A 22,293-nucleotide genomic window follows, 5' to 3' on the forward strand; every position below is an offset into this window, starting at 1 on the left:
TGTCAGGACACAGGCAAAACACAGGCCTGTACCTGCTCACTAACAGCAGAGGCTTCGAAACTCAGAAAGACAACAGGATGCCAGGCCCCGGCCCCTCCGCACAGAGGGTCACAGGAGTAAAGAAGCCTGGCTCCAAGCGCACGACGCTGCACAGGAACTGCAAAGGACTCCAGTCTGGACCGGCCCAGGTGGACTAGCTACCCACTTCCTTTTGCTCCTGCTTCAAATAGGACCCTGAAGCCCGTGAAGGTTGGGGGTGGAGGATGACTTCAAGCTGAAACCATGGGCTGCACACCTTCACACACACACATTGTAAACAGCGTGGCAAAGAGTGGCATCCAGTTTTTGAAAAAGCCCAAAGGCATTTTGCCAGGACGCCAGGGAGACAGTGAAAGAGGCTCCATCCCTTTGCTGGTGAGAAGTTCCACCTGCTATGACTCTGGGGGGGACCTGTCCTGCCGACCAACGCTGGCAGAGGCGCAGCCGAAACACAGGACACAAACCACGGCTCAAGGTCAGTTCATGAGAGACCCTGCTTCAGGCAACAGGAAAGATAAGGCAGAACTGATCCCAGGCGGCCAAAGCTCCCCAGCCCAGCTGAACAAAGCCCAAAGCCACGTGGCTAGAGACGGCTCATTCCAGACACCAGCCTGCCACGGGATGCAAGGTGGGGACAATGAGAGAAGTGCTACTCAGGAGACCACCGAATGGGAAAAGAAGCTAAAATGCCACGGGTCCAGCAAACAGGGCCCTGGCTGCCAACCCATCCCGCCTGCTCCTGGGTGGGCAGGCAAAGTGGACTTCCCCGAGCCCCTGGTGAAGGCCCACCAGCACGCCTACGCCTACCTGCACCACAGCCTCTCCAAGTACGAGGCCATCGTGTGCCTGGTGCAGCGGGCCACCCAGACCCGGGAGCTGCTGCAGCCCCTGCTCGGCTTCCTGCTGCGGTGCTTCGAGGAGGTCAGCCAGCTCCTGGGGGAGATTGCCAAGGGCGGAGAGGAGCTCCTCCAGGAAGTCCGGGAGGACCTGGCGTGGCCGCTGGGGAAGGGAGAGCCCCGGGAGCAGCCAGATCTCCTGCAGCAGCTGCTGCAGTACACGGTGGGCCGGCTGCAGGCGCTCCACGGCACGGTGGCCTCGCTCACCGGCAGCTCCCTGGAGGGCTGCCACCACTCCCTACACTCCACGGCAAGCCACCTGGAAACCAAGCTGAGCACCAAGAGGGGGGTGGAGGAACGCCTGCTGAGGGCTCTGGGGCAACTGGAGAGCCTGGCCGGTGGCCGTGGAGACCCTGGGCTGCAGGGTCTACCCCTGTGCTCCGAGGACAGCGGCATCGGCGGCGACAGTGAGTCAGTGCATTCCGTGGACAAGCTGGGCAGGCAAGGCAGCTGGGACTTGACGCCAGAGCCTGCAGAATGGAAGTCCAGGATCTTACCCCAGACGGAGGCCAGGCTGCCGGGACAAGCCTGGCAGCAAAACCCCTGCTGGGTGGGCTCAGACAGACCCCAGGACTGCCCACTCTCAACACCAACTAGGGCAAAGATTCAGCCAGCTGCCCAGCGAGAAGCAAGCAGCCCTGCGCCCTGCAGCACAAGCCTGGGAAAGAGCAGCCCCAGGCATCTGGAGCCAGGCAAGAGCAGGCTGGGCAAGCCCCCCAGGGGTGAGGGCCCAGCAGAAGCACATCCGTCCAAGGGCTGGGAGTGGACAGCTCCAGCCCTTAGCGAGCCTGAGGACAGCAGCCCAGAGGAGGAGGAGGAAGTGGGCGGCACGATTCCGTGCACGTGGCAGGAAAAGGCTCCACCGTCAAGGCCACGGTCATCACCTGCTAGCCCGAAAAGCCCCTTTCAGCCACACTGCAGGAGGCTTAGGAGCCCCCAGGCCCAGGAAATGATTCTGAAGATGAAGGAAGCCATCAGTGAGAGGATCAAGTTTGTCCCTGTGCCCTCTGCCCACCAGGACTGGGCTGAGGAGGAAGACGAGGCGACAGCGGTCCCACCAAGGCCTAACACGGTCAGTGGCAGCAGGAGGGCCCCCGAGAGGCAGCGGAGGTCCCAGTCGGATGCTTGTCTCAAGAATCCCATGGAGGACCCCACCCTCCAGGAGCTGCGCAGGATCCAGTGGGACCTCGGCCAGAGGCTGGAGGCCTTTTATGCCTTGGGCGCCGAGCAGCAGGGTCACAGCAAGGGGCGGGTTCTGCCACCCAGAGCAGCAGTGCTGCGGCCCGGCGACAGCTGCAGGGTCAGCCCCAGCACCACCAGCAGCAAGCTCAAGGCCTCCCTCACCAAGAACTTCAGCATCCTGCCGAGCCAGGACAAGAGCATTGTACAGAGGTGCAGCCCCCACCCCGAGGCGGACCAGCCGTGGCAGAGGAAAGCCGAGAAGCTTCCAAACGCCACCGGGTCCAGCGAGAGGGACCACGAGGCCCCGGGGCCCAGGGACTGGAATGCCAGGGGCTGTGCCTCCAGGACATCGGTCAAGAAACTCATTGAGACTTTCAGTGCCACCGAGAGTCTGAGGCCCCCGGGGGACAGCAAGAGCCCTGGGTCTAGCCCCTTCCTCAGGAAGTGGGGGGTCCCCATCATGCCTCCTAGATTTCCCATCTACAGGGGTCTTGCCCCTTTGTATCCTAAACCTCAAATTTCTCCAGCAGCAGGCAGAGACTCTCTTGGAGTGGGCATGGCCTGGAGGCCCCTCGCACCTGCCCTTCCCCCTCTGCCTCCAGCGGAAGAACCCAACAGCGAGGACGTGAGCTGGGAGGGCGAGGGGGACCCAGAGCCTCTCCCCCCACCACCCCTGGAAATCCTGATGGACACATCATTCGCTTCTCTGGAGCCCCCAGGGAGCGCTGTGCCTGCAGGCAGCTCCCCCACAGAGCCCCGGGGAACAGGGCTAGGAAGGGCCTGCCCTCCAGGAGGGACGTGCACTTCCCCGAAGCTAAGAGCCTCCATGGGCCCCAGGGACGTGCTGCCTAGCAAGAGCACGGTCAGCCCCTCCAGGCCCCGCAGCACGGGGCCAGCAGGCAGCAAGGTGAGCTGCAGTCCCAGAAGGCCCGCCTTGGACCTGCACCACCCGCCAGCACCCAAGCCAAACCCAGAGGGAGCCAGCGGGGCCCAGAGTCACGCACAAGCAGAGAAGGCTGCAAGCCTCGCCAAGCACCCCCAGAAGGCCAGCGCCTGGCACCGCTCCAGCCCCACGTCTGGGCAAAACAGGACCTCAGAACCCAGCCTGGCCAGACCACCACGAGGACCACGATCTGCTGAGGCCCCGAGGCCGGGCCGAGAGAGAAGCCCCGCGGTGGTCAGGAAGACCTCTCCCCCTAGGGCCCACTGGGCACCCCAAGCAGACAAGAAGCACCGGAGCCTGCCTGCCTCTCACAGGCCTGCCCAGAGTCCCCCCGCGGCGCACAGCTCCCCCAGCCCACCACTCAGCCCTGCAGCTCCCAGCCCTCCGGTGAGCCCCAGGGTGCTGAGCCCACCCCCAACAAAGAGGCGAACCTCCCCCCTACCCCCGCACAAGCTGCCCAGCCCTCCCCCAGCGAGCCCCCCCACGCAGCACCCAGAAGCCAACTCCCCGTCCTCGGCCCCCTCCCCGTCGCCCCCAGGGTCCCCCTCTCAGGGGCACAAGGAAAGGGGAGACTCTGAAGGCAGTCAAGCAGCCACGGCCGAAGCACCAGGCAACGCACGTTCCATCTTCTGCCCGGCCACCTCCTCCCTGTTTGAAGCTAGATCACCTCTCTCAACAGCCCACCTGCTCGCCCCACCATCACTGCCACCAGGATGCTCGGGGTCCCAGAGGAGAATGGCTCTGTGTGCCCTCAATCCCCAGCCTTTCATCAGAAGGCCCGCTGCCCACCGCCAGCCAGGGCTCCAGCTCCAGCTGCCTGGCTCCAGCCCCACCGGCACCCCCTGGGATTCCCAGCTCAGCCAGAGCAGGTAAGGAGCAGCCTGGGTCCCTGCCCTTCAGGTCCTTGGAACGGAGCAGAGCGAATGGGTCCTGAGCAGCTGGGGGGCCAGCAGTTTCCAAGAGAGGAGGTGATGGGGGTGGGGGAGAGGTGTGGGGAAGGGAGGGGATCCCAGTGCCCTCCCTCACTCCGAGCCACTGAGCTCTCTGCCACCCACGTGGGCGCCTGAAGATGAGCTCCATGGGAAGGAAGCCCTGCTCTGTGCAGAAACAAAGTTTGCAATGATCCAGGCCCCTTAACTGGCAAGTGGGGAGCCCTGGGGGGAGGACTTGCCCCGCCCTGCCCCGTCTGGAGCCCGCAGGCTGCTGGGTCACTGCCGAGGGCCAGCCCCCCCCCCCGGGGGGGGGGTTCTCAAACTCTGGTCCTTAAAGAGTGCTGAGAACCCAAAAAAACCTCTGTGTGGGCTCTATCTACCAATTTTTGCATAGGAGAAATTAAAACTGAGAAATGTGTAGAAATATTTTTTTTTAAAAAATATGCCCATTCTACGCTGACACGCACTACACTCCCAGGAAAAGCGTATTTCCACATCAGCGATTTTGTGACGAGCGGCCCTGGTGCAAGTCCGGGTTACTAGAAAGATCATTCTCAGCTCTCCTCTGTCACCAGGCCGAGGCGGCCTCGGGCATCAGCCAGACGTGGGAAGCCACCCCACAGCCACAGAGAATAATGAAAGGGCGAGAAACATCTTAGCCTTGTGGGGGAAGGGCTGTGAGCTCAGGGGAGCCCTGAAAGGGGCTCGCAGACGCCCAGGGGTCCGCAGAGCAGGCCTTGGGGGCGGCTGGTCCTGGACGTGCGGCACGTGAGCGAGGCGCTGCCTCCACTCCGCCTCCACGCAAACACTGAGCGCCGAGCCTGCCGTGTGTGCCTTGCCGTGAGCGGCGAGCCACTGGCCTCAGCAGGGCCTGGACACACAGGTGCCGGGGCGCTGAGAGAAGCACTCGTCCCCGCCAGCGTGTATCTTACAGAACACACAGGGACATGGGCCTGTTCTAGAACGCTGACATGGGAGAAAATGTAAACCTGGTGCCTAACAGAGACGAACTCTTATCAACGTGTCTTGATAGCAGAGCAGACAAAGCTCAGCCAACCCAGGCCCTGCTCCTCAGCGTTGCCGGCTGAGAGTTCTCATTTCTGCCAGGCTGACACGTGACTGCAGGCTTCAAAATCTGTCCAGGCGTACGGGGCACTTTTTTTTTACAAAGTACGCAGCAGTCAATTTTAAATAAAGATACTATCTCAGGAAAGCTGCGCCTTCTAATAGTTATATAAACTTCCCCGGCCAATTGAAAGAAATGAAATATTGATTATTTTTTTGCAAGAATCTTAATGTAGCACTGCTCTTTTCTTAAATCTAAAATGAGCTTCCTACAGCACGGTGGCTTCCGTGTAAGAACCTCTATAAATGTTAATGCATTATTCCTCACACTAGCCACTTATTCAGTTATTAGATTTCTAAAACTGTGCCCTTCAGGAGAAGAGCGTGCGAGAACAGGGACAATAAAATGGCATTAATTAAAAACACTAACATTTTAAAACAGCAGGAACAATAATAAAGTAACATAAAATTGTTCAAGAAGAAAATAATGCCCTTTCTTCAGGCTTCTCCTCGGAACACAGCAGCCTAAAAGGTTGTTTTATGTCCTAAATTACAATACTTGGGGGCGGGGGGCTCGTGGCTTGAAAGAAAGAGGAGGATTCATAAGCAGGAGCCCTCCCAAGGTCGCGTGCAAGGTCATCTAATGACTCACCCCCATTCCCCTGCCGTTGGCACTACCACATCTCTAAGCCATTCCGAACTGTGAGCAAGTAATGGGAAATGTTCAGGCGTAAAGTGGGCGTCCGAGAGCAGGAGAGCCCCAGCCACAGGGGCACGAGCCCCTGCACAGGGCCCACTGCTTTGTCTGCCAGCCTGCTCCCCAGGAAACAGCACTAGGGAGCTGTGCCTGGGAGCCAGAGGCTGCCCAGAATGGGCCGTTTCCCAAGTAGGGACTTGCAGGGACACAGCCACACCCACCGCGTCTTGCAGCCACGGCAGCCTTGCAGGTGAACTGGCCTGCACGCAGCCTTGACTTCCTTCTGGTCACCCCACCCTCGGCCCAAGGCCCCTTTGTAGAAAAGAGCCTGATGCTTGTTTTTGTTTTTAAGATTCGTTTATTTATTTGAAAGACAGAGTTAGAGAGAGAGGTAGAGACAGAGAGAGAGGTCTTCCATCCGCTGGTTCACTCCCCAGATGTCCGCAATGGCCGGAGCTGTGCCGATCTGAAGCCAGGAGCTTCTTCCGGGTCTCCCATGCGGGTACAGGGGCCCAAGCACTTGGGCCATTGTCTACTGCTTTCCCAGGCCACAGCAGAGAGCTGGATAGGAAGAGGAGCAGGCGGGACTAGGACTGGCACCCATATGGGATGCTGGTGTTTCAGGCCAGGGCTTTAACCTGCTGTGCCACAGTGGTGGCCCCCTGATGTTTGTTTATACCCTCCTGATCTCAGGGCCCTGGGGATGGAGAATGGTCCCCAGGAAGCTCAGCTGCAAGCTCCAACAGTGGTGCGTGCACTGGATCCCTGAGTACAGATGCCAGTCTCGAGGTTCCGAATGCTGTGTGTAGTCATGGAGGGCCCAGACCCAAGCCCCAAACGCAGAGCGTCTGGTCTTTGCCTGGCCTGCACTGCAGTCCCCGCTCTGTCGCCTGGGCCAGGCTGCCCAGTGACCAGCAGGGCAGCAGAGGGGCAGCCTGCCTCCCCAGCTGTGCCAGCAAGAGGTGGAAACATAGCCATGTGCTGACAACTGGGACTCAGCCTGCTGGGCCAAGCTGCACACAGATGCAACCCCTGACAGGGGTTGGGGGAGCTGCAGTTCTAGGCTGCGGGTATGCACCTCTGCTTCCCACAAACCGCTCCGGCTGGGGAGAAGCAAAGAGCCAGGTCGTGGAAAAAATGCTTTTCCCTGCTCCACAGGGGCTCCAGGAGAAATAAGTACGGTGGGGTCTGTGGCCCACAAATCGCTGTGGCCCTCGAACACCTTCAGGGATCTGGGATGGGGCCAGAAGCTGATGTGGATGAGACTGGTCCTCCCTGGACAGCCGTGACATGTGCTGGTCCCAGATCTTGTTCAGATCCAAATGCAAATTTGCCCTCCTGCTGGGGCGGCGCCCCAGGTAAGCCCACCTGCGCAGAGCTGGGCCCACTGGCTGTAAAGCTCATGCCATGGGCAAGACCGTGCTATCAGAGGAGAGAGACAGGCCTTCTGGTCCAGGATGGGGGGAGCGAGGCTCCTGGCCTGGGCCTGAGGCAAGCAAGCTCTGTAATGGAGGCCCAGCTCTCCAAGCCCCGGTGCCCACCTGTGGTGCAATGGAGGGGTCCCAGTTCATCCTGCAAAGCAGCACCAGGGTTCAGTTGGCTGCTTCCTGGCACGCTGCAGCCAGTATGGATGCCTGTGAGCGCCCTACGAGATGGGTGCCACGATTATTTCCGTGCTACAAAGAAGGGCACTGAGACTCAGAGGGATTCTGACAAGCTGCAGGGCACACAACTGGCCTTTGGAAAGGCCATAGGCAGCTAGACTCAGGCAGTTAGACTCCAGCCTCCACCCAGGAACCAAGGCTAGCCTGCAAAGCTTACAGCCAGCATGGTCCCCCTTCTAGCCGAGGCTTAACCTGTGCTTGTGACAACCCTCCTTGCTAAGCTCCCAAAGCATGCGCGGTCACACTGACGACCACACGGGGGCCCCTCCGCACTCACAGCCCCCCTTGCCCGCGGCCACCCAGCAGCTGGGGCGTTTCACTCCAGCCAAATACTGGGCTGAGGCTGGGCCAAGCGGCTTCTATTTGGCTGTGTGCAGGAAAAGCGTGGCAGCTGGCAGAGCTGGCTTGGTCTTCGCCATTTCTCGTTGTTGTTTTTCATCCAACCAGCTAAGCTCAGCCCTTTATTAAACAAGAAGCGCTTTAGAGACAGAACCAAAGTAAGAGCCCGGCTCCGGAGCTCCTGAACAAGTTGCTTTATTCAGGGCAGCAGGGTACAGGACCCCACCTGTCAGCCCGAGCACCAGAGCCCAGAGCTCGGTTCCCACGGTGCCCAACCTCTGCCGGCCTGATAGGACAGGTGCCTGGGAGGGTGGGGAGGGAGGGGGAGGAGCCAGGAGGACCAGCAGAGCAGCGTCTGATCGGTCCTCGTCCTTTCTCTCTGCAGCAGCGGTGAGGAGAGCCCCAAGCAGGACGCAGAGCCTTGGGGCGGCCCCTGTGGCCCAGAACTGCAGGGCGGTGGCAGCAGGCGTGCATCTCCCCCAGAGCTCTGTGTGCTGGGCCACGGGCTGCAGCCGGAGACCCGCACCGGCCGTGTCCAGGACAAACCCCAGCCGGAGCCACAACCCCAGGCAGAAGGAGATGTCCCGACGGGCTGGCCAGTGGGGTCACACTGATGCCAGTCACCCCAGGCGGCAGAGATGGTGGGTGGACAGCTCCCCCTGAGGGGTCCTGGCACGGCCTCGCAGGGGCGCTGCCCGGTTTTAAACAATCGCCATCTTCAGACTGAGATCCCGGCCTGCCTTGGGGTGCAGAAGTCCAGCAGAACTTTGGACCCTGCCGCGAAAACTCTTTAATGCCTCAAGTGCCAGCCTTCCTTTGGGGGGAGGGGTCATTTATTGCACACTTGATCGGCACACTTGATTGGGGGTTGGGCTAGCTCCATGGAATTATTAAATCCTCACAACGCTGAATGAGCTAGACCACATTCCCCAGTTTTGCAGATAAGGAAGCTGAAGATTCTTGGGGGTGGGGCTCCCCCGAGAGTCCTGCCTGAGGTCATACGGCTGAGAAGACGTGGAGCAAAACCATGCGTGGGTGTATCTGGAATCGATGCTCTTTTCAGTACGTTTCATTGCCCATGGTTATCCCATCACTCCATCTGCCAAAGCACACCCAGTTGCACAAATGGCTGGAAGGTTTTGTGTTTTTAAGGTTAAATCAGGGCACAGCATGACAGGCTCGTTAAGATCTTGGTTTAGAAGCTAATTGGCGGCCGGCGCCGTGGCTCAATAGGCTACTCCTCCGTCTTGCGGCACCTGCACACCGGGTTCTAGTCCCGGTCGGGGCGCCGGATTCTGTCCCCATTGCCCCTCTTCCAGGCCAGCTCTCTGCTGTGGCCCGGGAGTGCAGTGGAGGATGGCCCAAGTGCTTGGGCCCTGCACCCATGGGAGACCAGGAGAAGCACCTGGCTCCTGCCATCGGATCAGCGCAACGCGCTGGCCGCAGCTGCAACGCGCCGGCCGCAGCGGCCATTTGAGGGTGAACCAACGGCAAAAGGAAGACCTTTCTCTGTCTCTCTCTCTGTCCACTCTGCCTGTCAAAAAAAAAAAAAAAGCTAATTGGCTAGTAGCTCCGGACACAAGAGACTGGGTGGCGATGAGAACACTGGGACTCCCCCTTCTTCCCCTCTTGCTTCCCAAAGCCAGCCCTGCTGTTAACGACAGAAAGCTTCCAGCCCACGGGAGGCTGCAGCCTGCAGCCCCAGCGCCGTCCTACACATCCACATGTTTCTCTGCTGAGTGGGTAAAGTAAGCCTCCCAGACAGGCTGGCCTGGTCCCCGCACCCTGTAGGCGTCGGAGCCCACACGAACTCGCTTGGCTGCCTCCCCGCTCCCCGCCCCCGGGGCTTCTTGGCCAAGCGTGCTCCCAGGTCATCAGCAGAACTTCTGCTAGAGTTGATTTTAAAACGAAGAAGGGTCGTTCATGCCAAAAACCTGCTTCCGCCAAAGAGCTCGACATTCGCTGCAGCTCTTGCAATGTTTCCATGGGAGGCTGTGGAGTGCTTTCTGTTTGGGAAAGAATTTGCAGTAATTGGGTGATTCAGTGCCCGCTCAGTGGGTTGTCAAAAGACGAGAATTCTCACCCACCGGCATGGAGTAGGACCTCCAGATCTGCTGCAAAGCAGACTTCTTGAACTTGGGAAATGACAGGCCTCAAATCCTTTCTTTTCAAATACATCATGGGCTCAAGAACATGGAACCTTGGGTCCCAGGCACTCAGGCTCCCTCCCCCAGGAGGGAGTAAATGAATCCTACCCTGGCTTGTCCAGTTATCAAAATGGGGGTGAAGGCACCCAAAGTATAGCTGGTTAAACAACCAAGAGGGGCCACAACCCATGGCTCCTAGGGGAAACATCTATATATACCCAGCCACATGCTCACGTTCACTTCCGGGGCTGCCCTGACTTCAGCCAGGCCAGCAGGTGCAGCAGCTGGGGACCACTGGGCTGCGGCCACCGAGGTGGGACGGGGGTGAGGCAAGTGTGTGGCAGTAAGCCAGGCTCAGGAAACTTACTTGATGGCTGTCTGGTGCTCTCCCTAAATGGGGGATTTGACGGCGTGGGTAGCACAGGGAGGACCCTGGGGGAGCCAGCAGGAGGCAAGCAGCATGGGTAGTTTTGAGCTCCAGCTCACAGGTAGCCGGCTCTGCGGCAGACTGGAAGCGGACCCTGACCTGTGCTACGGTTTAGGAGCATAATCCTTGGTGGCCCAAAGCAGCACGGTAGCCCTCAGCTGCAGGGAAACAGGACAAAGGGGATGAAAGTGGGGGTGCCTGGGGGGTGTCACCATGGGGGTGACCAGGCTATGAGGCAGAGTGGATGAGCCCTGGGTGGAGGCGAGCCGAGTCACCAAGGAGGCCTCCCTCCTTAGAGGGCCTCGTGCACAGGGCGGGGCTGGGTTGAGGGGGCTGAGTGCCCCCTGCGGGGGCAATGGAAGCTGGAGGTGGCACCTGGAAACCAGTAGCTGTTCCCACATAGAGGGGTCAGAGACAACTCCTGGAAGAGTCTGGATGGACCGCTGCTGCCCCCAAGGACTCTGCGTGGCAGGAGGCCCCCGGTACTAGAAGTCACCTGTCCTGCAGGCTAGGCCAGGAAGCAGCAGCACACACGCCCCCGGCCATGGTGCAGGCGACAGGAGGGGACAGCAGCACCCTGGGCGACTGCCCTCAGCTTGGGGCAGCCCAGGAGGCCTCCTTACCCCTCTACATCCACCGAGAGCGTCCCTGCACGTGACGTCATGAGAGGCCCAGGCCGCAATCAGCCAATGTGGCCATTGTGTGGCCCAGTGACCCAAGAGCTGTGGGAATCTCTCGTCAGCTTCCGGGAGCAGGGCAGATGGGGTGGGGTCACGCAGGCCAAGGAGCTGGGGGCAACGAAAGGCAAAGGGAAGGCAGCGCTGAGCTGGCACAGGAGCGGTGGGTCAAGGGTGCGCTTTGTGACTGCTGCACTAGCCACCAGGCTTAGCTGAAGTCCCATGGGACTTGGACTACGTGCAAAAGAAATGAAACCACCAAACGGACAGTTTGTGGCACCTGGCGATGGCTCTGCCTTGGAAGGCGCGTGGCTGGTGGCCACGTGCTCGAGCTCCGTTCCACAGCCTCTCAGGTGGCCCCTCCTGCCCACTGTCCCCCCGTCCACCCAAGAACCTGATCCTTGCTGGCCACTCCACTCCCTCAGCTCAGGGGCGAAGGGAGGACAGCTCTTGTCTTTATGGCTGCTGCTATCGTTAATTAAGGCAACACCATGGAGCCATGAAGGACGTGGGGCTGTACATTGTGTTCACAGAGTTAGAAACCCAGAAGGAGTGTGGGGCGTAAGACGAGGTGGAGATCCCACAGCTCAGTCCGAGGGGTGCCGTGACTCCCACTTGGTGTTTGGACCAAAGCCTTCCCGGGAGTGTGGAGCCTTCCATTCACCCTCCGTATCCACGTGGACCCCAGGGCTATGGGGGCAAGGGGGATAGGAGCCCAGCCTCCCCCCACCCCAGCACATCAGTAATGTAGCAAACAGATCGGCCCCATGAGGAAAACACAATTTTCTGGTTCCATCAAAAGGATCCATGGAGAAAAAAAAATCTAATATTGTGGCAGAACAGTGATAGTTTTTTGCAAGTATAAATACAGTCTCCCAGATGAAATGCAGCCTGGCTCGGTGCCATTGTTTATGCTGAGCGGTGTCTCTTGTCCTTCTTGCATCACCTGCCCGGTTTAGAACCTAGAAAAATCCACGCTGATAGAACACGCAGGGCAGACAGACCAAAGAGGCTTTCCTTTCGTTGTGAAGGGCTAACGTTTGATGAGACTTGGTTCATAAATCCTGCAATGTGGATGAAGGGGATTTGGAGAAATATTCCTTTTCTAAAATAAGCCAGTGTTTTGCATATATCGTGGGAGTGAATTTTACGTGTTGTGGTGTTTGTCGGTTGAGTGTTTACAGACTGCCGAGCACCCACTCCACCTTCCAAAGAAATCTTTTTAAAGGTAATATATTTTTAAGCAGCCCCACATCAAGGATGCTGTGGAATTGCCATAAAGGAAATGCGCCCTCAGCCTGTATTAACAGAACATGTTACGCTGCACTATCATCCACTCCCTGTGCCTACCTAAAGTTTAAATAAAGTTCCATCAATCCATCCAGACGTTTTTATGAAAGGTAATTAAAGATGCATTGCACACCAAGAGGAGTAAACAGTTAATCCGCTCAGCACTCTAATTCAATTTTATGGAGGGCTCTGGGTGCTTCGGCTTGATTAAACCCGTGGACTTCAGAAAGTAACTTCACCAATAGTCGGTGGGCCCTGCATGGGACGGCTGTGGCGTGCTGCTGGTCTAGCCCCGCCCCAGGTTCTGAATGATGTCACCCCAGACACGCTGGAAGCCTAGCTCACCAGCCAGCAACCCATTCCGGCTGCAGGAGTAGCGTGGACAGGACTCAGCCCTATCCTCAGACAAAACTGAAAAGCTGATGTTGGAGGAAAGAGAACAAAAGACAGGAAGAGGAAGAAAGGAGGCCTGGGTGAAGGTGCCACTGCCCACTGGCTGTCAGAGGCGGCCACACCCCTGGTGGGCGGAACCGGGGCACGGGAGCCTGAGTCCTGACACCTGTGCCACCTGTAAGGCGGTGCCAGTCATGCCGGCCTGCTTACCCTGTCATCCACAAGACAATGCACACCTGTCCCTCCCCAGCCATCCCCGTGGGCCCTCGTGGAGAGCTGAACTCACTACCTCGTTAAACGTTCAGCTCCGCACTTTAAGATTCTGATAAAGAGAGGAGTCGGTAGTGTTTCCCCTCATTTCAGAGCTGGGCCTTGATCCGTAGCGGAAGCTGAAAGCAGCTGTCAGAGTCACCACGGAATCGACTTCCTGCTTTGAAGGTTTCTGTGTCTTCCGAAGTGAAAAGAAAAGACTTTAAACATTTTGCTTGCAATCACAAGTACAGATGCCAAGTGCACTGAATGGGAAAAACACACATAAAGCCGGAGTCTCACCCGTTCCCACACTGAGTCAGAGGCCGTCTGTCAGTGGGACAGGTGCTCAGCGCCGACTCTCAGTGGCTCCTGAAAACTCAGGCCATGGCCAGGGTCAAGGGCGATGCTGCCTTTTCTCTCTAGGTAACCCTCTACTCTTTCAGAACAGAATTATCTACATTGTTTCATTGAATATTCAAGGGGGAAATTCAGTGATATTATGAACAAAGCAAGTATTACTTTAGTACTGTTTACAAAGGAAAAATGAGGCTGGGAGATGGTAAATGCATTTCTCCGAAGCATCGCCAGCTAATGCCAGCACAGGCCTGCGAGCCCTCGGCCATTCTTAGTGCCAACACCTGCTGCAAGCAGTCTCTGAATGACTCCAGAGAGACCGCCCTACACGGAGACACCACAGTCCTCTTTGGGAAAACTTCCCCCATTTTCCCCAGCATTTACAAATAGGAGGTTCTTTTTCATGTCCAAACGAAGACTAGCTGCAATTTTCTCCACTCCTCCTAAACAAGTTTGGAAAGAAACTCAAAATGCCCAAAGTAACCTTTAAAAACAATAATCCTGGGGCCAGTGTCGGAACACCAGCATTCCACATGGGCACCAGTTGTGTCCTAGCTGCTCCACTTCCAATCCAGCTTCCTGTTATTTCGCCTGGGATGGGAAAGCAGCAGAGGATGGCCCAAGTCCTTGGCTCCCTGCCATCCACATGGGAGTCCCGGAAGAAGTCCCTGGTTTCATTCTGGCCCAGGCCTGGCCATTGTAGACATTTGGGGAGTGAACCAGTGTATGGATGATCTCTCTTTGTCTCTCCCTCTCTCTCTCAGTAACTCTGACTTCCAAATAAACAAATAGCTCTTTTAAAAAAAATCCTTAATGTGGGGAGCAATCCGGACTGGACTGAGTTACTGGAATTAGGACTTATTCTATGCATCTGCTCTCCCACAATATGGCGCTGGGAGAGAAGTAAACAGCTTCCGCACAGCTGCCTCCAGTTCAACTAATAAACTGTAGGACTTGCTCCTGATTGGAGGAGAGCAGCGTACTCGGCGTGTGGGCAGCCGAGTTGGGATTGGCGGAGGAGGACTATAAAGGAGGAGAGAGACGGCATGCACGAGGAACATCTATGGGGAACATCTAGCTGAAGGAACACCTGTGCAGCCCCCGAGAAGAGCCGGCCGGCGGTGTGCCGCTCCCCTGCGGAAGTGGGGAATGCGGCCAGGGGGAACTGCCCTTCCACGGAGGTGGAAGGGATAGTAGCCAACCCGGGAAGAACCAGCAGCAAACCCGGGGAGGGCCGAGCAGACGAAAGAACAGCGCAGGGTCCTGTGTTGCTCCTCCACGAAGAGGGGGAGCGACATAATGGTGCCGTGACTCGGATATGAAGCCTAGGCAGGATTTAGTGTCGTTCCTCCATGAAGAGGGGGAGCGACATAATGGTGCCGTGACTCGGATATGAAGCCTAGGCAGGGCTTAGTGTCGTTCCTCCATGAAGAGGGGGAGCGACATAATGGTGCCGTGACTCGGATAGGAAACCTAGCTCGGATAGGAAACTTAGGACGGATAGGAAACTTAGGAGGGAAGAAACGGGAAGAACTGGGAAAATACCGGAGAGAGAGATTAGCAAACAGCCTAGGGAAAAGCCGGACGAAAAGGGTGCCGGAAGAAGCTATTGAAAGCCTAGGCATAGACTCGGATACGGACTACGGGGGGAAGCTGGGAGAAATCTCTAAGGTCGAAAGCGAAAGTGAAAGCTAGAACAAACAGACTCAGATGCGGACTGTGGGGAGAGGCCAGGAGAAATGAGGGAGGAATATTGTTGGAGGAAAGCTTGGGGAAACATACCGGGTAGAGAAAAGTGTTAGGGAAATTGAAGCCGTGGGGGGCAGGCCAAGGCGGACACGAAAGCCACTTTGGGATTCTCAAGTTAGCCCGGGAATAGGGGGCGAAAAGTTGAAACCAGAAGCTGAGACGTAAGCCAGATTGGGATCCGTCTGATTAGCCCGGGGAGCAAAGGACGGGAAGCCAAATCATGGGGCGGAGACGTACGCTGGGTTGAATTCGCCAGGCTAGCCCGGGGAACTTAGATTGAATGCTAGTGGCGGACACGTGAGCTACGCTGTGTTACTCGCGGAAGCCGCCGCGTGCAGAGAGAGCACGGGGCGTGAATAGATAGGGAACGGGCTGGCGTAGGCCGTGGTTCAGACGCGAAAGGGTTAAGCGTGGAGACCGCGGAGCGCACGAAGCCAAGCCGCGCAAAGCCGAGCCGCGCAGATGAGGCGCGGGCTGAAGCGGCGCAGAGCCGGGAACCCGCCGGCAGGGCGAGGCGCCGGAAAGCCGCAGGGATAAGAGAAACAGAAGTTTTAGAAGTAAAGTGAGAAAAATAGGAATGCTGGAAGATAGAAGTAAAATGGGAGAAATAGGAATGCCCGGAGATAGAGAAATAGAGAAATAAAAAGGCCTCCCTACAACACTGCAATGTGAGAGCTTGGATTCGGTCTGCCTAATCAAGTGAGGCGATGAGCACCTGCGGGCAGCTAGCAGCTTATGCGCCGCAGGTCACCGAAGACAGGCACGAATTAACATCAGTAAGGCTTCCCCACAATACAACAATATTAAGCTTGGATTCGGTCTGCCTGATTTAAGGCGGTAAGCGCCAGCAAGCAGCTCGACCAGAGTATGAGCTGCAGGTCACCGAAGATAGGCACAAACCAACACTAATAAGTCTCCCCCACAATAAGGCAATGAGAAGGCTTGGATTCGGTTTGCCTGATAGGTCTTGTAAGTCCCCTGCAGGCAGAGCAGAGCATGCGCTGCAGGGCACCGAACACAGGCACGCATCAGCGCCTAAAAACCTCCTCACAACATGGCGAAGAGAGGACCCGGATTCGGTTTGCCTGATAGGACTTGTAAGAGCCTGTGGCAACTCTAGCAAGTAGAGCAGAGTGTGTGCCGCGGGACACCGAAGACAGGCGCGTATCAACGCCAAAAAATAAAAAGAAAGGGGGATCTGTGGGGAGCAATCCGGACTGGACTGAGTTACTGGAATTAGGACTTATTCTATGCATCTGCTCTCCCACAATATGGCGCTGGGAGAGAAGTAAACAGCTTCTGCACAGCTGCCTCCAGTTCAACTAATAAACTGTAGGACTTGCTCCTGATTGGAGGAGAGCAGCGTACTCGGCGTGTGGGCAGCCGAGTTGGGATTGGCGGAGGAGGACTATAAAGGAGGAGAGAGACGGCATGCACGAGGAACATCTATGGGGAACATCTAGCTGAAGGAACACCTGTGCAGCCCCCGAGAAGAGCCGGCCGGCGGTGTGCCGCTCCCCTGCGGAAGTGGGGAATGCGGCCAGGGGGAACTGCCCTTCCACGGAGGTGGAAGGGATAGTAGCCAACCCGGGAAGAACCAGCAGCAAACCCGGGGAGGGCCGAGCAGACGAAAGAACAGCGCAGGGTCCTGTGTTGCTCCTCCACGAAGAGGGGGAGCGACATAATGGTGCCGTGACTCGGATATGAAGCCTAGGCAGGATTTAGTGTCGTTCCCCCATGAAGACGGGGAGCGACACCTTAAAAATAAATTAAAAATAATAATAATCCTCTCCATAAAATTCAACTACTCCTCCACCACACACCACACACATACTGCTATTTCTAACACTAAGACGAGGGGCCGGCAGTGTGGCACAGTAGGTGAAGCTGCTGCCTGTGACAGCAGCATCCCCTGTCAGATCACCGGTTCGAGTCCCAGCTGCTCTGCCTCCAATTCCACTCCCTGCTAACGAGCCTGGGCAAAGCAGCAGAAGGTGGCCCTGCCATCCATGTGAGAGACCCTGATGGAGTTCCTGTTTTCTGGTTTCGGCCTGGCCCAACCCCAACCGTTGTAGCTATTTGGGGAGTGAACCAGCAGATGGAAGATCTCTTTCTCTCTCCCTCTCTCTTTGTAACTCCGCCGTTCAAATAAAGATAAATCTTTAAAACGTTTTTAAAAATAAACACTTTGCAAAAAACTCTTTGCTCCTCATTGCCACCAACCTTTGAAGTGGGCTTCCAGGCGCGGGTGCCGCTGGAGCGGGCACAGCTCTTTCGGGAAACAGCTCTTCATTTCAGAGCCCCCAAGCGTGAACCCCCATGGCTGAGAAAGAAATGACGCAGTCCCGGGGAGCGAACTGCCTGGACGAGAATTATTTAGCTGGCACTTGTTTTCTGCTTTGCAAAAGGACAGGATCGGCTGTGTTGATGAAGCCTGGTGGCTTTTTAAAGCTATTGTTTAGTTCTTAGCTTCCGACACAGATCACTCTCTGGATGTAAAAACTGTCAAGGAGAACTCAAGGTAATGCTAATAGCAGCTGTCAACCCACAGAGAGGTAATTACCAAGCCGTGGTTAAAACAAAACAAACCTTCAAACATTACAGCTTTCTGGTCCAAAACACCAGGCGACCGCCCACAGCCACGCCGGAACAGTCCCTGAAATAACCCCAGAGGCCAGCTCCAAACAGGAGCCCAGCTGGGAACACTTCTTCTCCCACCTGCTGCAGCTTAGCAGTCATGAGGCTGTGTGATGACTGACAGATGTCCTGGCCCCCGTCTCCCCAGGCAAATGCACTGCTGAGACCAGAAAGCTGAGGTTTTAACAAGCGCCTGTCCCTGTCTCCCTGTCCCCCCCCACCACCACCACTTTCCCCAAGCAAGTCTTCTCACCGACAACATGGGTGATGCCGATTCCCAGGTATGAGCCAAACAGGGCCCCTCACAACCACTGAGACTGCGGCACAGGGTCTCAGTGGTGGCTGCTAAGAGCGGCTGAGGTTCTGACTTGGAAACCCGCGCCTTCACCCGGTAGCTGGTGCTGCTATCAGCGGCCCCAGTCCACGCTTTGTGCCTGCACCTTCCCTGCAGCCTCCAATCCTGCATACCTGACGCCATTTTAACCACCTACGCGGCAGTACTCCCCTCTCTGCCTGCCTTTGGGTCTCTGTTAAAACACACGCTGCCAGGCTGCTGCCTCGCTGCAGCAGCCGTGGGAGGTCTGTGCTTTGCTCCTGCGGCTGTGCCCACAGCAGGTCGTGATGGTCACACCCCACCAAACACACCCTCTGTGCCTTGGGACCAGCCTGCGGCCGGGGAGCTGTGGGATTCAGGCTGGTCCTCTCACAGGGGCAGAGTGCCCCAGGGGAGTAACCATCTGGGAGCCATAGAGCATCCCAGGTAGGAAGGTCAGGGTTTTGAGGTCTAACAGACCTGAGCCCCCAGCCCCAGCCCTCTTCCAGCTGTGTCTTAGGTCTGACTTCCAGGATGTGCGCCCTGCAACAGCGACATCACCTGGAGCTTTCTGGAAATGCAGGCCCACCTGCTCGCTAGGAAGGTGCCCTTCACCCAGGACTCCAGGTGACCCTGCCCACTGGCCAGGGCCGCTCACCACACCCCTCCGAGGCCAGGTTTCCCCCATCAGGAAATAGAAGAAACACTGCTTTCCCTATAAGACGTCGAGAAGAATGACAGACCAGGAACTGCGTAGACACTGACCTTGGAGACTGCCTCCCCTCCTTCTTCTCTTCCTGGGCCTCCATCTTCTCTCCACCCAGGAGGACGATTCGCCCTCACCATCGCCCCCTTCCCTTCCTGTGGCAGCACTGAGCCGCAGTGCAGGGGAAAGGCCCCCGGCAGGAGGCAGCTCTGCTCCCCGATAGTCACCCTGCCTCCTGCAGGGCAAGTGGAAGCAGGAGGGGAGAGGAGCAGGCAGCATGGAGTAGCCTTGCAGGGAGAGGAGCATCCGGGTTTTCTCCTGCGGTGGGACAGGCACCTGCTCCAAAGGGGAGACCCCAGCCCTCAGGTCCCAGAGGAGAGCAGCCAGCACAGGCTGAGCCAGGCTCTGCTCCAAGAACCCCAGCTTGTTCCCTCCCTTCCCGACGCCGGAGGCGGCAGAGCCCACACAAGCCCCGCTGCTAACAGCTCCTAAAGCGATGGCCACAAAACCTTGCGGCCAGCACTGACCTGGGGCTCCCTGCGCCCTTGGCCTTGTGCTAGGGACTTCCCAAGAGTTCTCTCAGCCTTCACGGCAGCCAGGCTGAGGCGCAGCAAGGCCCCGCCCCACACAGGCTCCATAAGCATGGTGAGAATCAGGCAGGTGCACAGAGGATCCAAAGCCAACACCACCTGCCAGGCCTTCCTGAACTCGGTGCTGGGTTTGTGCCCCAGGCCCTGTCCTAACCCAGGACAGCCCGGAGCTGCGGGGAGGGGAGCTGGTGGGCCAGGAGCCCCGTTTTCCTGTGGTTTCTGAATCTAGCCACCTGTTGGAATCACCCAAAGGCTTTTTTTTTTTTTTTAAGTTTTTAAGAAAGAAATAGCTGCCTATGCCCACCCTCAACCAATTGAATTAAAATCCCTTGGGAGAATGGCCTGATAAGAGTACTTTTTTTTTTAAAATCTTGCCAGCTGATTCCAAAGCGCAGAGAATAGAAGAACTGTTATTATCTTGGAAGGAAGGAAATGAAAAACAGAAAATCAGATAAGAGGCAGGGCCCGCAGGCAGAGTTTGCTGAAATCTCAGAAACTCGGCTCCATGCTTTCCAGGATTCTGGCTGGGGGGTGGGGGTGGGGAATCCCAGGGGAGGCCGAACTCCTACCCCAAACCCCAGCTTCCAGAGAGCAGGTCCTGGTACACACACACAGCCAAGGACAGGATGGGGTGGCCCAGCCGCAGCGCAGCCTGGCTCTGGGAACGAGCTTCCCCAGCAGGCCCAGACAAGGTCACTCCTGCGCCGCCCCCCTTTTTTTTTTTTTTTTTTGACAGGCAGAGTGGACAGTGAGAGAGAGACAGAGAAAGGTCTTCATTTTTCATTGGTTCACCCCCCAGTGGCCGCTGCGGTTGGCGCGCTGCAGCTGGCGCACCGCGCTGATCTGAAGCCAGGAGCCAGGTGCTTCTCCTGGTCTCCCATGCAGGTGCAGGGCCCAAGGACTTGGGCCATCCTCCACTGCACTCCTGGGCCACAGCAGAGAGCTGGCCTGGAAGAGGGGCAACCGGGACAGAACCCAGCGCCCGGACCGGGACTAGAACCTGGTGTGCCGGCGCCGCAGGGGAGGATTAGCCAAGTGAGCCGCGGCGCCGCCGGCCCTCTCCCCTTTTCTGAGCCTGGCGCTCCCCGAAGGTGCAGCAGGACCACCCACATCCTCCCCAGCCACACAGCGCCAGGTGTGTGTGTGGGGGGGGGGGGGGGCCGGCAAAGCCCTCAGCTGCCCAGCCCTAGAGGAAAACTTGAGATAAGGAGAACGGGACAATGCAAAGATTCATCCTCTGCTTTTCCACCCTCAACCCCTCCACCCATGAAGCTGGCCACAGATGCCTCGGGCTGGGAAGCTCTGGGCTTCAGGCTGGGCGTGGAAGGCAGGAACTGGGCGTGGAAGACCACAGAACTGAGCTTAAGGTGCACTTGCAAAATCCCCGCCAAGCTCTAGGTCCCAGGGTCCCTGAGGTTCTAAAAAGAACCGTGAAATATTCTGATCCATTCTAGCATCTTAACAAGCACAGAATGTAAGCCTCCCAACCAAGCCAGTTTGCCGGGAGAGAAAACACAACCAGTTAAACAGTGTAAAACTTTACCAACTTTTAATAGCCGTCTCCCGGGCATCTTTGGATGAGTCCCTGTCTCGAAGGCCTTTAACCGGCTTCAGTCAAATCAACAAGGAGCAGGTGACCGTGGGGCAGCCCCTGCCGGGGTCACAGTCAGGTGAGAAGCAGCTCACACCGGGCTGGAATTACTCAAAATCACACTTAAGCCACCTATTAAAAGCCCAGGCTCCAGGATGACTCGGCAGGGCTGGGTGTCACACCAGGGCACAGGGAGGGGCCTGGCCTGGCTTCACAGGCCACACAGACAGTGGGCAGTGGCTTCCTCAGATGTGGGCACTCACAAGGAGTAAATGAGGGTCTCGAAAAAGTTCAAGGAAAATGCATTTTATGAAAAAAAAAAAACACACACAAATCTCAAAAGGGTTTGCACCAACATAAACTTATCTCTTCTTTTGAAAATGCTTATTTATGGGGCCGGCACTGTGGCCTAGTAGGTTAATTCTCTGCAGCGGCGGCATCCCGTACGGGAGCCAGTTCAAGTCCCACTGCCCCACTTCTGATCCAGCTCCCTGCTAATGGCCTGGGAAATCAGTAGAGGATGGCCCAGGTGCCTGGGCCCCTGCACCTGTATGGGAGACCTGGAAGAAGCTCCTGGCTCCTGGCTTTGGATCAGCCCAGCTCCAGCCATTGTGGCCATTTGAAGAGTGAATGGAAGACCTCTTTCTGTCTCTCCCTCTCTCTTTCTGTAATTCTGTCTCTCAAGTGCAAAAGATAAATCTTTTTTAAGAAATCTTATTTATTTTAATCTGCTTGAAAGGCAGAAACAGAGTGAGAGCAAGAGCGAGAGATATCTTCCATTGCTATTCACTGACCAAATGGCCGCAATGGCCAGGGTTGGGCCAGAGACCTTTATCCAGGTCTCCCACATGGGTGTCAGGCACCCAAGTACTTGAGCCATCGTCTGCTCCCCCAGAATGCATTAGCAGGAAGCTGGATCAGAAGCAGAGCAGCCAGGACTCAAACTGACACTAATATGGGATGCTGGCGTCGCAAACGGCCGCAGCTTAACACGCTGCACCGTAACAACTGCCCCTAAACTTAACTGAACTGCGTTTTCCCACAGACCTTTTGTAGTGTCTTTGTAGTTGGACTTCCTCAGGGGAGGCTCAGAACAGTGACATAGAGCTGATGTCACAGCTCGGGGACGAGTGACCACGGAGCAGGGGTGGAGACGGCCGGAGAACTCACTGTGTCTGTCACCAAATGGGGCAGTTTCCTTGGCAAGGACAAGGCGCTGTCCTGGGAGCCATCGCCTTACCAGGCCTGCCTGTGTGTCTGCAGAACCGCTGAGTTCCAATCATCTCTGGTCACATGGCTGTTAACCCATCACTGGCCCCCGCCCAGGCAAAGCCACCACTACTGTGTCCATACCTGAGCCCCAGACCTCCAGTGCCCCGCAAGGCCCCATCCCCCTGGCTGCTACCCCAG

The 22,293-nt window shown here is 57.1% G+C and overlaps 1 protein-coding gene across 1 annotated transcript; it reads left to right on the top strand.

Annotated features, from left to right (window-relative positions):
- The first annotated feature begins 282 nt into the window (after positions 1-282).
- On the top strand, positions 283-20,908 carry PCARE (photoreceptor cilium actin regulator). Its single transcript, XM_089326615.1, has 3 exons — positions 283-1,657; positions 1,706-3,929; positions 8,143-20,908. Exons 1-3 carry the CDS (start codon positions 283-285, stop codon positions 8,369-8,371), a joined length of 3,828 nt encoding a protein of 1,275 aa, XP_089182741.1. The 3' UTR covers positions 8,372-20,908.
- Positions 20,909-22,293: the final 1,385 nt, after the last annotated feature.

Source organism: Oryctolagus cuniculus, chromosome 2 (assembly GCF_051225735.1).
Source record: "Oryctolagus cuniculus isolate XC-2025 breed Fujian yellow rabbit chromosome 2, ASM5122573v1, whole genome shotgun sequence".
In the NCBI taxonomy this organism is placed as follows: domain Eukaryota; kingdom Metazoa; phylum Chordata; class Mammalia; order Lagomorpha; family Leporidae; genus Oryctolagus; species Oryctolagus cuniculus.